At 33.5% G+C, this 18,304-nt stretch overlaps 1 protein-coding gene across 2 annotated transcripts; it reads right to left on the reverse strand.

The window, feature by feature from the left end:
• Nucleotides 1–70: 70 nt before the first annotated feature.
• Kal1 (anosmin-1 Kallmann syndrome 1) lies at nucleotides 71–17,595 on the reverse strand. Of its 2 annotated transcripts, XM_072904310.1 has the most exons (8): nucleotides 17,093–17,595; nucleotides 13,364–13,488; nucleotides 4,405–4,597; nucleotides 3,683–4,018; nucleotides 1,869–2,065; nucleotides 1,391–1,535; nucleotides 1,059–1,273; nucleotides 71–872 (listed from the first exon to the last, which is right to left on the reverse strand). In XM_072904310.1, exons 1-8 carry the CDS (start codon nucleotides 17,166–17,168, stop codon nucleotides 645–647), a joined length of 1,515 nt encoding a protein of 504 aa, XP_072760411.1. In that variant the 5' UTR covers nucleotides 17,169–17,595; the 3' UTR covers nucleotides 71–644. The 2 variants fall into 2 exon arrangements, with proteins under 2 accessions (XP_072760411.1, XP_072760412.1); XM_072904311.1 differs by lacking the exons at nucleotides 13,364–13,488; nucleotides 17,093–17,595 and adding an exon at nucleotides 5,495–6,943.
• Nucleotides 17,596–18,304: the final 709 nt, after the last annotated feature.

An 18,304-nucleotide genomic window follows, 5' to 3' on the forward strand; every position in this document is an offset into this window, starting at 1 on the left:
TATGATTTACATATTTGCATCTTGTTAAACTTGTATCAAATATTCCTCATTTATAAATGCTCTTTTGTAACATAATCAAGAACTTATATATCTACAACTTATTTTTTAAGTTCTTGAAAACATTTTTCATAATTTTTTAAAATAAAGTATCTTATTTAGAAACGTATTGAGAAACAAAAATGATAAATGTGCTATCTAAACTTTTAAATGAAAATCATCGCGCGATAAGAGTTCTTTAATTCTCAGTGATATAAAACTCTGGACATAGATCATGTTCAAAATTTTTGTTATAAGTAGTTAGACTTTTCTTCCAAGATATAAATGTAGTAAAATATATAGTAGATATCTATATCTTCACATTTTACTATAAAAACATATATATTAATATATCGCAGAAGTGTGATTTCTCTCTTCAAACTTTATTTCGAACAAATTACTTCAAATATTTTGACAATGAAAAGATTTTGCAATGTTGCATTATTGAATACGATTAATGTAACTCTTTCTCTTGTTGATCATAAAAATTAAATTAAATTGCTATAATAATATTCATAATTTCTATGAAGATTATTATTAGGATATTCATATATCATGAATATTATATTATAGTTTATTTATCCGCTTTACATAAGCAGCCAGTAAATTTATATCACAAATAAACCGGAGAATTGCCTTCTTGATCTGGACGATTTCTTACATCGCCCTGCCTTTCGTCGCGAATACTTTTGCCGCTTTTCATCTCCCTGACATCCGGTCGCGAAGAACTCTATACTGGTCCCATGACCGTCGCTCTCTCCGTTTTTCAATATGTTTCGCACAGTTGCACTGTACATGCAGTCGTTTCGAAGTTGTCGTAGATCGTAATACGATGTCTGAAATTATTTATAACGATAAAACTTAAAAATTTTGTATTTTTCAATTAATTTATATTTATATTATCTTGTTTACGTACCATATGATTTTATATAACTCAAAGCTTAATATTTTTGTGCACGAAGATAACAATTGAAAAAAAAAAATGTTGTTTCTGAGAGTAGAAGAATCTGAAATCTGTGTACCTGAACCGTTTTCCAAGCAGCAGATTTCCGTCGACGTTCCGAGCCTTTCTCGCGCGAGCACGATTCCTCTTGCCACGTGACATTATATGTGTCGACGTCGCTGCTTGTCGGCCAAACCAAACGCGCCTTGACTTCTCCGCACTGACAGTTCATGCGACGCACGTGGAGGCCGGCCTGGGTTCGCTCGCACCTGCGAGAACGTCTCCCGACGTCGGCTTCAATGAAAGGTCACCGCTTTCGTTGGTTATCCAACTACACTGGACTTAGAAGGGAGACTGAGGGAAGGACTAATGAGCTTATCGCGCCGAAGATGAGTCAGTTTGATACCTTACCGTATGCCATATAATCTGTGCTGTTGAAAACCTTGGATGCCTTGCGCGACGTCAAACGCCGACCGCCGTAAACCGCCACCGCCTGTACTTGCAGGAAATATTGGCACTTGAGCTCCAAATTCTTCAATTCATAACATGTCTTATCCTAAAAAACACCACGGAAATCTTAATTGCGTATAAAAGAAGTGGAGATTGTCGGTAAAATTTTTCAAGCGTTTAAAGTTAAAGTTGATTACGTTCGTAAATATCACTTCATGTTTTATAAAGTTTATCGCTTTAAAATACGAGTCTTATAGATTTTATCCGCTTGAACTCTCTATTTAGAATATTTAAACATTTATATAAAGGACGATGAAATTAATTATTTTGAATCACACATGTACATATTTATATTTAATAATTTAATATAATATTAGTTTAATTTTTTGTCATAAATAAGACAATCATTAAAATAAATTTTTCTAATTCGTAAATTTACTTTCAGAATTGTTTTGTGGTAAACGAGGATGGAATCGTTCGTTGGTCCATGAATGAGTCTACTCCAAAACACTTTGTAGAATGATATTGGCACATCCGATGCCGGTTTAACCCATCGCAAGTTAATACGCAGCTTCCCGCCGACAAGACGTGCATTAGACAAGGTCAAGTTTTGCGGTTCCTTCGGATTTCGTGGTTCTGCAACAATCGACGAAATGTCATATTAAGGTAATTGTCCTTTAGTGATAATTGTCCTTATAGTATTAATTAGTAATCATTAACTAGTATAATTTGTAGCTGTATATTTAAATCTCGCACTAAAGATAATAAAAAACGTAATTTTTTGTCACACTAAATTGTTGTCCATTATTACAACATTTCTTTATAAACTTTTTTATTATCTCTACATACATATAATACATACAAACGTTTTTAAATTATATTTTACAAATAATAATTATTAATTAAAATTCAAAATTAACAATCTTTACATAGCATAAAATTATATTTCTCTTTCATCTCATTTTCAATCTTTTTATTTGTCTGTATAATATAATAGTTATATATCTAAAATAAGAGCAATGAAAAACGAATTAAAATATAGAATGTTCTGAAATTGTTATCACTATACTATTTGTAGATTTAGAAAATTTATTTTTTTTTTAATAATCTGCATAATTAAAAGAAATTTTGTACATCAAGAAAAACAAGAAATAAATAATAGATAAACTAATAAAAGGACCATCTTAACTTGATTGATGTAGAATGATAACCGCCAGGATATGTGATTTTTTTAATTTGATTTCTTAGCTACTTTGAAACAACTTGAATACTTAATCCGGTTTTGCATGATCTGTTGATGCGTTCGTCATACTAATTATCATTTTATTTTTATAGATCGAACCTGTTTGGCATGGTTGCAATAGAGATGGAAAATTTATATGAAAATATATCAACGATCTGTTTGAGAGACACCCGCTCAACATAATAGTTGACAATTCAATTTATATTTGTGCTGCTTAATTAATAATTAAATTAATATTCGGACTCGCGTATCATTACGATCATCTTTCTTTGTCAAATCCTGAATAATTGCATTTCGCGACCTTTCGATGTTTATTCTCACGTTAGTCAATGGCCTGCGAAATTTAATTTGCGTGCGAGAGGCCAACGGTAAGCAATACTTACCGTGGCGATTTACACAAGCGATTAACACAACTCTGAAACTTTTCGCTGCAGGTTAATGACCAGAATTCCCAGTTAACAAACAAATACAAACGTATTCACAGGTAAATTTTCTTCACCGAAGCGTGTCGACCTTGCGTGAGAAACAAGTTGTTCCACAAGTTCGTACAATCAACGATAATAGCTCTAACCTTCCATAACATCCTTAAATTATTGTTCCCTTGTGTCAATTTATAATGAAGAAATTATGAACAAAGTGTCCTACGAAAACTTGATATTGACTTGAATCATCAATAAAACGCACATTTTTATTTAATGAGTAATAAATTGAAATGTAAAAGCTTGTGATATTTGAAGGTTTAATTCAACTTTTTTTGGTAATATTTTCTGATTTTACATACACATGTACATATATGTATAAAATAATTACAAATATTCTTGGCATTTTTTAAATCTCCTCTTGAAATTGTATGACAGTTTTCAGCAAAGAAACTTACTTTTTTTTTTCAATATTGTTCTTTTGTTTTTTAAATTAATTCCTTTTTTAGTTTGAACGATTCATTCAACATGATAAACAATTGCGAGTAGTTACTGTGTGGATTTACTCTTATCGTTTCTAAATATACACACCTTTTGTTTTAAAGGGTCTGGAGGGTTGCGAATACCCACGCGATCCATTTCCATTGACGGCCGCTACACGGAATTGATACCAATGTCCCGTCTTTAACCGGCCTCGAAGAGTCGCATGCGGCTTCGTCGATACGTGACAAACGGTCCAGGAACTTAGCCTGGACTCCAAGTATCTGGGACCGACGAGATGACGTTCCTCCACTAGATATCGAACCGCGCTATCGTTTTCATTGGCAGATACATTGCTTATTCCTGGCCTGCCGTTACGCCACGTCAGAAGCACGAGGTTTCTTTTCTGCTGTTGTATCTGCAGATTCTCCGGCACAGCTGGCAGATCTAATTTAAATATCATAATCCAAATAAGTTCATAGCAGGCTTATGATAAGCGATCTATTAAGATTTACAAAGATTTTATCTGCGAAATTTTTTATTTGAATTTTTTGTAGCGAAAATATCAACGTAAATTATTGTTACTAAATTTTTATTATTAATATTATTTTAATTAACTATCAAATTACATATGTTAAAGTAAAGTCCATTTAAAAGAAAAATTAAAAATAATAATATAGCATGTGTGTGTATCATGAATATTTTTTAAAGCTTTGTTTTTGAAAACTCTTGTAACTATATAATTTTCAATTACAATGTGAAAAATAGTCTGCAAAATATAAAGAAATATAAATAAAATAAGAGAGGAGTCACAAGACACTGGTTGCTCTCACCATTTCGACTGTCCAGACCGATAGGATGCATGCACGTGATGCCACAATCATGGGAGCAACACTTTGCCAAATCCGGACAACGAGAATCGTCGACGCAGGCAACCAAACAGGCGGCTTCGAAAGGCGTCATGGACGTCCTCTCGGGGCAATAACCAGGTTTCGTATAATTCGATGCTAAGCAATTTTCTACGCACTACAACACAATGATAAAGTACAAAAAAAGATTTATAAAATTGATATTTGTTTTTAATATAATTCTTGATTTCCTGTTGTCAGAAAATATATTAATAAACAAATAATGTTAATTACATGAACAAATGTACAAATAAGTAAACATTGTTATAATTAATGTAATCGCTGTTTTAAAATCGTTCGATGGTTAAATATGTGTCAATATTAATACATCAATATTTGAGTAATTAAATATTCAGATAGTCTGTTGGCAACATATTCCATCAAAAAATATTTTTGTTTCTCTTGTAGAATAAAATTATAAGCATACTCATAAGTTTAACGACCGGAGATTGTCGAAAGTAAATGACAAACACTTATCCAATTAGCTACTCTTATTTAATTAATTCAACATGTTTGTCTTGAAATATGCGTAGCAGCGATAAGTGGCTCAGTTTTTGCACCGCGCATCATGATGATATTTTCATCGCCATCTTCATCACCGGAAGTTTAAGTCGAGATGCGGATGCAATGTCGATGACGCAGTGCAAAAACATTTAATGATGCGAAAGAAGCTGCTGCTTGAGTTCTCATCCCAGTTTTAAAACTAATAATACAGTTTACGCTGAATTTAGTTAATTTTTTTTATATTGATTTAATAGAAAAAAATAAAAGTAAAATTGATTAAAAAATGTATTGTTGTTATAAATTTTAAAACAACCAATCAAATTTGCTATTGTAATTCAATTACAATGAATAGAAAACTAGGATATGTAGAATACTCTTAAGACACAAAATATTACAAATTTTAAGATTCGGCGATTAGAAGAAAGATGTTTAAAAAAAAATGTGTAAAAAATGTATCCTGTTTATAAAATTATTATTCACGAAAAAGCTGGTATAAGTCTAAAAATCTTACTTTTGCAGACTTGTACCATCATTTCGTTCAATGGTTCGTGTAAAGCTGTTTCTTCAACGCTCATTCCGCGGGCGGGTTTATCAAGGTCGACTCGGACTTCACCGCATGCCATCTTAATCGGAGCACTCTTGATCTGCTCCATCCGCGATCCGATCCGATCCGATCCGATCCGATCCGATCCAATCCCGTCGATACCGAAAAAGATACGGTCAATTGGCGGAAAAAAATAAAAATACAACAAATTGCCGCCGATATCGAGTTCTGCCGCGATTGAGAGCTTCCCTGCCATTTTCTTGGAAGCCAGTCCTCGCTACATAGTTACGAAACTGCCTCGCTCCTCGATTCCGTTCTTATGCGAAATGCGAGTCCGGGTTCTTTAAACGATCCCCGAGGCGTATTCCTGATCGTCAGGATGAAGGTGCCTATTCATATATATTTCAACTTAATGCGCGTTCGAATTGGCGCGCGCTGCCGTGTTTTTATCCCGTCATTATTTTCGTACAATGTAGACGCGAGAGAGCCGGCCCGACGAAAGTCGATCGAAAAAATGCAACATATAAGATAAGCGCCGACGGCGCATTAAGATGCATGATTACAAGCGTAATATGAAGTTCGCAAAGTTGTTAACGAGTCGTTAAGCTTAATAGCGTGAGATTCAGGGAAAATTTGCAAAGTCTTGTTATAAAGTAAGTGCATCATATCAAATTTTAAAATCGTGACTTTGTTAGCTTCGACGTAGACGTGCCGACGTCTGCCAGAAGAAGAATCTCGTTGATCGTTGTTGATTGAAACGCAATGCACGTTTTACGCTTTATTTCACGGATCGGATCATCCTTTTGCACTCTACTGTCGTACAGTGACACGCGCGCATGTAATTATCGATGACCCATAAAGAATCTTTTCTATGTAGGGAAACGTGTTATTCTCGCAAACGAGCGCATTTGACGAAGACGTTACGTGACATCTTACGCCATCACGAACATTGTAGCGTATGTAACCATCACATTATTGATGGTCATTTCAGACAACCAATAAAGCTAATTCTATATGACTTCTCACAAGCATATCATATATTACATTTGTTTTAACCTAAATAAGCAAAGAATAAATTCTAAGCAATAAAACTCGCGTAACCGCTATAAAATAGTATGAAAGATTTATAATTATTTTGCAAATAATTTATTTATAAGTCATAATTCATATACAAACGGACAACAGCCTAAGTTGTTTAAATGCATTAAAGAGGTGACATTATTAATGACATGACATGGTTTATCGTTATGAGATACATTAAATGTATATTAAGGATTATACATATATTCGATATTTAAATATGCATGACAAGAGGGAGGGAACAAGTATCGAATATTAATCTGATTGAAAGAGATGACTGCCAGTTACATGCGGCATATGAGTCGTACGATCTTTGTATGTTATACCTCCAGGCAAAATTTAAAAGTTGATGTTTAAAAAATAAAGTTTAATATTTGTCGACTTGCTCTGCGTTAATGTAATATAAGCGAAAATTGTCGCGTAAAGAAGAAAAGAAAAAAAGAAACGCATGCATCATACAAAAAAAAAAAAAAAATACAATGAAAAAACTAAGAAAGTAAAACAACAAAAAATTTACATGAACTGTTTAAAATTTTAGTGTCATTTAAACGCAAAAAATTATGTACTTAATTAGTCAAAAAAAAAATAAAAGAAAAATTTATTTATTTTTTTACTTTTTTCCTTTGACGTTTTATTTTACGTTTACGTCATGATTAATAATATACGTTGATATTAGGGATCTTAGAAATTCAAAGATCGGACAACATCACAGTCGAGTCCTGCCGCGGAACCCCATGAGATTTCCAAAATGGCGAATCGCTGGAGAAGGTCCAGAAGTATTCCATGCAGTTTGACAACAGGAGCGTGCACTTGATATTGTGCTGCTGTTATGACCGCGATGTATAATATATCATTGCGACAGTCGGGAAAACTGGTTCACTTATTTTCTGGTTAATTTATTGGCCTACTTTTTACAGAGGGAATCGAGCTGAGTTGAGTAGAACAAATCCGCGACTTCATCATCGTCGATCGACGACGGTGCTCGCCCAGGGCTGTTGACCAACTAAATAAAGTTCCCCCAAGGATTTTCTCGAGGATCACATCTCGTTGATAGCATTGCGATCGGCATTGTCGCAAAATTATATATAGGGCAATACACTTTACAGACTCTATTCTCTTTTCCTGGGAGACTCCTTCACACAAGCTCCCGAGAATCTGCGCCGATCGTACTGCAGAACGAAATCGCGCGATATTTTATATAATAAATAGAATTTAATTTATTAAAATCTATTTATTATATAAAATACAATAGATATGGATATAAATGTTTATATATTTAATTTTTGATTTAATTTTTTAAAGCATTTCCAGAAAGAAATATTTTAATAAATTAAATTCTGTTTAATCATCTACAAATCAAATACAAGAGAGAAAATGAATCTAAGATTAATCTAATCACAGCTTAATATCTTAAATAATTTTAGTAGATAATTTTTTATAGCAGATTATATTTCAGATAATTTAGAAAGCATGATACATATATTATATTTATAATGTATAAGGCAACATAGTATCTTTCTTTCTCAAATATACTTTCCGTAAAAATGCAAACGCATGTTATTAATAACATCGATTAATAACTCTGCTTCCGCATTTCATTGTTGGCCAAGATTTATTGCAAGTCAAACAGAAATATTACATCTCAGTATCTTAGTAATATTTCTGAACTTTATTATTATTTATCATTCAAGTTGCTTTACTTCAAACGGTACATAATTTGAAGAGAAAAAAATATAATTTTAGAAATTAAAAGAATATAAAAACATCTGGACCGCAATTTTAGAATTTTCTTATATTTTTTCTGATATCTTTTTAATGTTATAAAACATTCTTAGTTTATCTCTAAGATCTCAATTCTTTTTGTAAATTATTTTTTAACGAGAGTGTAAATTGTAATATGTAAAATTATAGCTATAGGATATTGTAACAGAACAGATAAAATAAAATACATAAATACTTTGGAGTTATCATGAATCTCTCTTTATAGTATATATAAATCTCTGTGTATGTAATACTGCAAGAGAGTTTAATTTAAGTTTCTATTTATCATTAACAGGAATTCCATTCTCTAGAGCAATGTAACGCCTATGTGTGATTCGATGATATCAGATAATAAGAGCAATAGAAGGAGCACTATTATGTAGGCTGATACGATAATAAATACCATCGATATTGTTACGAAATAGGACATTGATTATTATTTGCTATATTGTTGTATCATTCTATTTATATTCAGTCTCATTGTAAATTATAAATAAATATATATATATATATTTATAATTAAATATATATATATATATATGTATATATAAATCAATCGGATAAAATTAATATCACATGTTTTTTCAAGGTTAATTAAAATTGGTAATATTATATTAAACAATTTTTATTTTATTACTCATTAACTCAATGTATTAGAAATTTAAACTTTGTTAATAAAACCTAAATGCAAAGATTTAATTTTCTAAATAAAAAAATTTTTAATATATTTAATTTCTTTATTATTATTATTTTTTAAATTATAATTTGCTGTAAGCATTTTCTAAATAGATATTTCTACATGTATACATCTGTGTGGATGGCTGGATATAATAATTGAAAAAATTAAAATAAATACATAAATAAATTCTATTTTAAGGAAAGCAAATATTAATGTTAAAATAATTTTTAGACACAAAATTTAAAAAATACAGACTACAGACTTAAAAGATTAAGGCATCCCGTCGCGATTTTCTCTACGTTTTTTTCGATACGCATCAAAGGAAGTAAAGTGGACGATCGACTGTTTCGCAACGCTCGCATCGTGAGTGATAATCGTCTCCAGGACATAAAAGGGTGAAAAGAGCAAATCGAAGTGAGCGAACAACGCGATCTGATGAAGCGTCGTCACGATCGAAGAATTAACTTGGCCGATGCACGCCGAGATCATCGAGTGATATCTGAGGCAATCGCGCGGATCAAAGTATACAAGAAGGCTAATGAAGTTCACCAGATCTCGCTCTTCTCTCCTTCTCGCCCTCCGCATCGACCGAGCCGAAGGCGCGCAAGGGCCGATCTGTTCCAGTCGAGAGCTTCTTCGTGAAGATCGAAGCACGCGGCCGTCGTGAAGTGATCGCGAAGATCAGGGTATGGCAGGAGACTAATGTAGTCCGCCGCGAAGATCGGCGATAGTGTCGATCGGCAATACTGAAAAATCATGCAAGCCGATCGTTGCTTCTTCTTTCCCCGCTTTCCTTTAGGAGCCCATCTCTTTCTCTCTTTCTCTTTTTTTCTTTTCTTTCTCTTTCTCTCACATCGGTAGGCTACCCCAATTAAAGACTTCGCGGTTTGAAGTATTCATTAAGATCGGTATGGTCGAGGCGGCCTTCGATCGAAGTTCATCGCAAGAATTGGCTGGCCGGCGATCGTCGTCGTTAAGAAAATTATATTGCCCATTGGCGTTTTGCCAGTGTCGTTTTCTTCTCGCTTCTTCTTCATCTTCTTCTTTCCCTTGCACTTCCCTTTATTCTTTCCACCGCGACGACACCGATAATTAACAATCGAAAGAGCGCCGCGTGCGGGACTTGCATTTGATCGGCGAACGGTGGAGTTCCCGGTGGAGTTCTCCGCGATATAACGAACGCGCTAACGAAGTCGATTGTTATAACGGCGAGGGTTTATCTTTTTTCATCATCATACTAAAGGACGCCGCCGCATTGAGATATCGAGGAATTCATGCCCGTTTATTAAACGATACTTTCCAAAATGAAGTTTCGCAATGACAATCACGCTAATGAAGTTAATTGTAATAACAGCATGCGTCGCATTTCTTTGCTTTCTCTTTTTTCCTCTTCGATTTCTTTAATATTTCTCTTAACATGCGGGCAGAAAGTTACCAGTGAAATTCCGCTTGACGGTCGCGTTAATAAAATTAATTATGGTATATGGTAATTATTTTTTTCTTCGTGCTCTTTCACTTTTTTTATATTGTTAAATAATCAATAATTAATATCTTCGATAAGATGTCGTGTGATTCATATCCTGGCATTTACATTTGTCCGTCTTAATATTCTTAACTTGCTAACGAAGTTCAACGGCCACTATTACGTCAGCTAATTATAGTAACAGTGAGCGCTATTAAAAGAATGCGGAAGATTACATAACACAGGTCGCGTGAAGATAAAAATGCGGCGTGATTAATTTAATAGAACGTATTCGACTAGAATGACGATGAATGCTTTATAAATATACTTCACATACCAAGTGACACAAAAACATACCAATGAATGCAAACTGAAATATAAGCCAAAAGATAAAATTATTTTTATAAATTAAAAACATACTAATCTTAGAACAGAAACTTCCTATTCTAACTTTATTCTTAAAATGATTGGAAAAGTAATGGTTACTCTATTAAATTGGTACGTTGAATACTACGCTATACTTTTACCAAGGAAATTAAAGTTACCAATATAATTTATATTGATCTATCCTATGTGTCGATCAATAATTACGTATAAGATTTAATGGAGGAGATGGTAAAGGTTCAGCAGAAAAATAAGAGATAATAATTAACGAGTTTACTTTCGTACAAAGTAATCGTCTCTATAACAAATCTTATGAATTATTTCATTTTTGCACAGAAAAAAAGAATATTCTTATTTTGACAATATCTTTAGTTTCAAAATATAAATCTTGAAATGAGATTAGATTGCGTTAAGCAAAGAAAATTTGCTTGGATGAAGACATTTTATACAGTTCAACCAAGAAAAATATATTCTTATTATTTAAAAATAATTTTCTTGAATGGAGAGGAAAAAATGTTGGATAGAGAATAACATATGTTTAAATCGAAGATTATAATTTTCTTAGAGTTACAATAATTATTTTATTCTTGAAATGACAAGTATTGAAATAAGATTATAATATTGTTAAAACTTAAGGCTTTTAAATTCTTCCAGGAAGATTATAAATTGTTGCGTATATATGAAACAATGAACGCGTTCATATGAGTATATAAGTTTTGACTTGACACTTACTTTTTTCTGTGTGTGCTCAATCTCTTTCATAATTATAATATATCTCGCTAACTTCAATATTTGTCTGCAGCAGATATCGATCGGAAGCACGAAGGACTTAATTTCGTCTTCAAAGACGATCGAAGACAGAAACGGTGAGGAAAACGAAGAGTCTCGTTCGCGAAATTCTCGAAGCACACCGCGAATATACACGCGGTACAGACGAATGCCATTCGGAGGATTGATTGTAGGTGCTTCGGGATAGGAACCTGTTTTCGACAATGTCGAAAGATACGTTTCTAGTACACCATAGAGACGCGTATCCGGACTTACAAGTGCGTTGCCGCTCGCGCGCGCAACCCTTTTATAGGCCATTACTTCGGGACTTTATTGCCGGTCGCTAGTCAGAGCTCGGAGGCTATCTCTTCGTCATTTCTCCTCGTCCACCCTGCCCATCGACGGCTCTCCGAAATCATTTCGGGACCGTAATGACATGTGTATGCATGCTGGCAAAAAATACAAACAATAATGTGCATCGAGACCACCGGTGAGTTACTAGTTAAGTCAATGAGTGTCATTGCTTTTTCATTATCGACCGATGCCAATTAAAGTTAATGTTTTATTCTCTCATTATCTCTTAGTAGATATGCTTTATTTTCTTGTGACGTGCACTTGTGATATGCAGAGAGATAGTCTCAGAAACACGAGATGCTGTTGCAGGAATTGGAAAAACTACGATTCCATTCAAAACATGCAAAAATTAACACACTATGTCACTTTTTTTAAAAACACAATAAATAAAGATATAATGTCAATATATTTTTCTTAGAACACTTTTATCAAAGTTATTGCCAACCGCGATTAAAACGTTGATTAAATCGTGCTTTCCACTCGCTAAGAAACATCCGGGTTTTTTTTTTCCTTTCCTGGAAACTGCGAATTTTCTTTTGACTCAAGATGTGGCCCAAATAAGGTATTATCGATCCACCGTTGTTGACCGCCGAATTAGCATCGTCCGAGTCAAGTCCCACGGCCGATGGCACGGCGTGCCTCATAAATCGTCGAGCGTGACGATGATTCAAGTGGGCGCGGACTCAGGGACGCTCGGGATTCGCATAACTAATTACACGCGAACGAGAACCCGCAAAACCTGGACAAGCCTCGGATGAATCATCGACGAGCGCGTCTGTGCGACTCTCGGGAGGCGACAATGCATTGCGGGAAACCAGTTTATTTAGCGACGCTATCGAGTGTCGAATCGGCCATCGAAATTAAAATCGATCTCCACTCGGACAGCGGCGTGCACAATATAGCGCGTTGATTAATCGAACCGATTATTTCGGCTGATTGCGACGCGCAGATCGTTGCTATAAACGCCAACAACGATCGAGCTTGTCGAGGAATAATGGTTGTTCGATGCGATGCTAATAATCTACCCTGTGACGTTAATCCTTTCAAGTATTAATATTTTGACAATTAATATTTTCTATGCGATGTTTATTAAATAGCTCTTTGCATAAAATGCGTTTGCGCGTGCAAATGTTTCTAATAAGATTTAAAACGTCAAAAAACTGTTTATATACGAAAAATATTTTCCATGTATTAATAATATTTTATATTGGAATTTATAGCTTATATAAGAGATTGAAGAACAATGTTATTTGTAGATACAATATATTATCAGTAATAACAATATTACAGATGTTAATGAGATGAAATAATTGTGCAGTTGCACAACACGTGCCCTCATCGTACATACCTCATCCGGATAATTCTCTCCGCATCGAGCATCACATCTGGCCACTCTAATAGAATCGTATTCCTCGACAAATCGCGTCCATGATGCCAAACATCCTGGTAGCAGTAACCCCCACAGCCACCATTCTGCACAGACATTGTTATTAACTATCCAGTATAATTAATGGAAACATATTTTTTCTTTGTTTATAATATGTTGTTTATTATGTTATATAAACATATAATTTTAAAATCAAAATATTTCGCAAATTATAATTTTTTAATTGTTTATCGTCGTCTATATACTTAATATTTTATTAAATTTCTTACTATATATACTTTCTAAATAAACGGCCAATACTATTATCATATGTTTTGATTAACTAGGAATTATATAAAAATTAATTAAAAGATCGAAAATATAAAAATAGAAGGAAAAATCTATTATATAAAAAATTACTATAGAATAGAAATTATAAAATATAGCAAATGAAAATAGAAGAAATTAAAAAATGCAAATTAAACAAGAAATGGAGATAGAAATTAATTAAAAAATAAAAACAAGGAAATAAATATTAAAGATATGTTTTAAAATATTAAGAAGGATTCTTAAAAAATACAGACAACTATATTGACAACTGTAACAAGATTTAACAATAACTTTGTAGAATATTAATAAATACATATTCACAATTTTAATCTGTTTTTTAAAAATCTTTCTGTCTCCTTTTCTCTCTCTTTAAAATATAAATTAAAATCTTAAAAATATAAATTTCAGAATTTTTACTTCTTTGCATCATTTTCACTTTTAATTATACCAATGCTTATACACAATATTTGTTTATCAGCACTTTGTACTTCCTCATTACACATTGCATATCTATTTGCTATTAACATTACTTCCACGGCAGTAGCTCTGAAGGAGTATGATACGTAAATGTATGCCGTTAGTGTATATTACTGGCTGAATATGATTAGCTCCGAGCGTCATTTAGCTCATCTCAGGAATTTATTTTTTTTATTCCTCGCGCATCAAGAGAGAACGAGCTATTCGCCACCACTATCCGTACAGTTCTCGGAGATTGTTTCTCCCTTTTAGCACAAAAGTATACGATTCATACGATCGCGTACGTTCGTTCGATCGCGATCGCAATCGCGGGATATATGCTACCTGCGCCGATTCCACGCGCCTCCTCGGAATTCCGATTGGATCTTGTCGACAAGAAGGTAGAAGTCGATCGCGTCCGCTTTTTCACGTAAATGCAGAGACCGGAATGATACGACGGAGATCACGTGAAAGATGCACGGACACCGGCGATGATCGCGATCGATCATGTCCGTATGAATAAGCGGGAAAGCAAGTAAGGAATAAGATCTGCAAGTCAATTTCTTTGCGTGGATATCACTAATAAGAGAAAAAGGATATATGTGAAAAAAATGTGAATTCCCGACATTATTAAATAATTAATTTTTTTATTCTTCAAACTAATTATAAGAATGTTAATGATAATTTTTTTATTTGCAATATTTTTATCCAATCTATCAATTATGTTGAACTTATGCTATCATATTATTATAATTGAAATGTTATATTAAAAAGATTAAAACTTGCATTTTTTTTTTATCGTAATTATAAGTTTTATCATTATATCATTATATATACAATAGTTTTATAAGAATTAAACGTATATTTATAATAAAAATATATTATATTAGTCACAATGTAATATAACAATTTTATGTCATCTTAATTTTGTTAATTTGCCTATAAACATCAACTGAATATTAATACACGATTAATTCGTGTTACGACATCGGTCGTCAAAGAGAACCGCGTTTGTCGGTGACTTCAATGCCTTCTCTCACCGAGAAGGACGTGCTCGTCCTGAGAGAGTGGTCGAGAAAGAGTCGCCGGTTACCAGCGACAATCGAACGTCACAGACATGACGACCCCTTAATTTTTTGCCGGCTGTCAATTCGCGCGTTTAATAGCCCGACTTCAGCCGGTTAATTAATGCGCATCTCTTGAAAGCGTGTTCAAGTACCGGCGCTTTATTCTATAATGTGCGAGTATACTCCTGCTGATAATTAAAATTATTATACTTCTCGTTGGGAAAGTATAATAATGCTGTCAATTTTGCTCGATAAGAATAAAATTCATTATTTAAATTCTGACAAATTAACATCTGATTGAGCGGATTAAGCGGTTATTAAATCGACAACATTTTGCTAATTTCGATAAATTGATTAATTTTTACTTTTTTCTGTCTTATATAATTCTTCCTTTATTATTATTCTTTTAGTTAGTGCATCTTGCACATACGATTGAAATGGAAATTTATGACTCATGCATTTATTCCTTAATACCAGCTGGATTTATTCCACGTCTCTAATCTTACCGATAATTCCTGTCTCAACGTTCTTCTTGCTCATTACGCTTATCTCAATGTCTTTCGCAGGAAAGTACGCTATGCGTTTTGGAATGCGCACATCACCTGATATCCCTGAGATATTAGCCTTGCAGCTTTGCAAATATTATATGCTAGCATGGTAAGATTGCTACTAATTTAAGAAATTAATTGTATGATATTTTCTCTTTTCATTTTTTTCATATGATTTCAAAACGTTATAACAAATATTTTTATTATTATTGATTTGAAGTTGAAAAATGTTTGCATCTAATCGTATTACTTATATTTTTATGATTCTGTGATTGGAATACATTTAATTTAATCTTTTTTTTTTAATTTTTACGTATGTATCTAAATGCAAGTTTAAAATTTTTTTAAATTACAATAAATACTTGCTTAATCTTATTATGTTTAATATTTCTTGTTAGATAATGTAAAACTTTAAATTTATCGATATTAAATATTTTCTTGATAATTTTAAATTAATTTAATAACTTGATTGTATTTCTTAAAATGTTTGATGACAGCTTTAATCTGTATAATTTACTTTGATCGTAATCTTCAATTTTCAGTAATAAGGGAATACTTCAAGGGTTCGAATGTGCTACTCTGGGAAGCTTTGAGTTAAAACGGTACTTTGGTAAGACCGGAGTCTGTAAGTGGTTCTCGTCAATCCACTTTAGCTTTTTCACTTGAATACGCGAAATGTCTTATTTCATATCATACTGCATTATTTTTAGAATTTTTTCTCATATGCTAAAAAAAGAGAGAGCGAGAGAGAGAGAGAGAAAGATTATGCAAAAATTTCTAAATAGCTTTTCTCTTTTTCGAAAAAAACTATTTATTTCTTAAGATTGCAATTAAAATTAATTTTAGATTATTATTACCTCAAATTATTGTAACTTATGTATCATTTGCATTAATTTATCATTTAAATAAATTATAATTAAAATTAAAAGTTTCTGATATATGTCCCGAATTGAAGAAAATTTATTGAAAAATAAAATGCAAATCATATGTATATAACAGCCATATTTAACGAGAGAGTTAATCAGATAGAAATATTAATTGCGAGACTATATTTTTTTTCTTAAACAATAATTTTAATCTTAAACGTTTTTACATATAATATATAGATGTTGACTTTATGAATATTTCTACAGTATAATGTTAATTATAAATTAAAATATATAAGAAATATGTGAATGGTAAAATTATCATCATAGACAATAAAGTATGCAAAGCGACTGACATTTTGATTCCAATTCTTTCTCAATTAATTAATGTCATCGTCGGATATTTGTCTCTTTTCCATTACATCCCCACATCCCCATACGTACTTTTGAGGGTGACCGGTTGCTGCCTCCGCCTTCTCTTCGCGGCTACAGCTGACATTGAGTTGCCGGCGTGCGGCATCTGATCGCAAGATGGTTTTCCGGGAGCGACCTGCTCGACCGTGAATTCTATCACGCGAATTTCTGTCCACGGGAAATGAGCACCAAGGATCTCTCCTCGGATCAGGGCGCTTCCTGTTTCACCGCGAACGACGCGTCGTCTTTACTAGAGGAGAGACGGTCGGTGGTAGACCATGGCGCCAGACTGTCAGGCTCGCTCGGCAACTGATAACGGGCTGCTTTGCGTGGGACCTTATCTATCTCTGGGTTTCCGCCGACCACACAGCCACGGCAACAATCCGCAACAAGACTAAACCCGTAAGACCGAGCCGAAGCGTTCGAACTGGGATCGGGCTTACTTTCTTGTGCAGGCCGATCCTCCTTCTCTCCTTGCTCTCTCGCCCTCCTGGCGTACTCTTCTCCTACTCTACACACCGGGCCCACACCACTTGGTTTCCACCACTCTCCACCGTCACCGCCACCCATCGCAATGACCGAATCATTAACTTCAGGAAGGGTCCTGGGGCTCGCACGCGCAAGCGAGGAGTACACGCGCGGGGAGCGCGTTCGCCGAACCGACGACGGGAGAGCTTCCTTCCTATTCCTTTCTTTCTTCCTTTTGCACGTCCCCGTCGCGTTTGAGGACACGGTAGCGCTCTTTGACCCCTCTTTTCGAGGGAGAAAAGGGTTCTTTCTTTAATCTAACCGTGCTCGTTTCTTCTAACCATACACCATGGATCGAACAAAACTATAGAGTCTTTCATTATTCATTATTTTATTAAAATGTGTGCGCATAAGATTTTCTTTTTACTTATATCATTTATTGTTTTAATATCAAACAAAGTAATTTTTATAGCCTATTGAAAATGTGAAGAAATTTATTGAAGAAGAAATTTATTTAGTCATTAAGTATACGTTTTTAATAGTTAAAAAATATCTAGAGAAGGAATATATTATAATTAATATGAATTACAATTATATGCTAATTTTATTTCTATTTTATTCATATGCAAAAGTAACGTCTATATTTTTCTATCGCGTTTGTGAATATACGTGTGAATACGGCATACACACCATATATATATATATGTATATATATATGTGTGTATATATTAATTCAGAAACCGATACGTGACTTATACTAGAAACATTCTTCAA

The sequence above is a fragment of the Anoplolepis gracilipes genome, chromosome 13, assembly GCF_047496725.1.
Source record: "Anoplolepis gracilipes chromosome 13, ASM4749672v1, whole genome shotgun sequence".
Taxonomy (NCBI): Eukaryota; Metazoa; Arthropoda; class Insecta; order Hymenoptera; family Formicidae; genus Anoplolepis; species Anoplolepis gracilipes.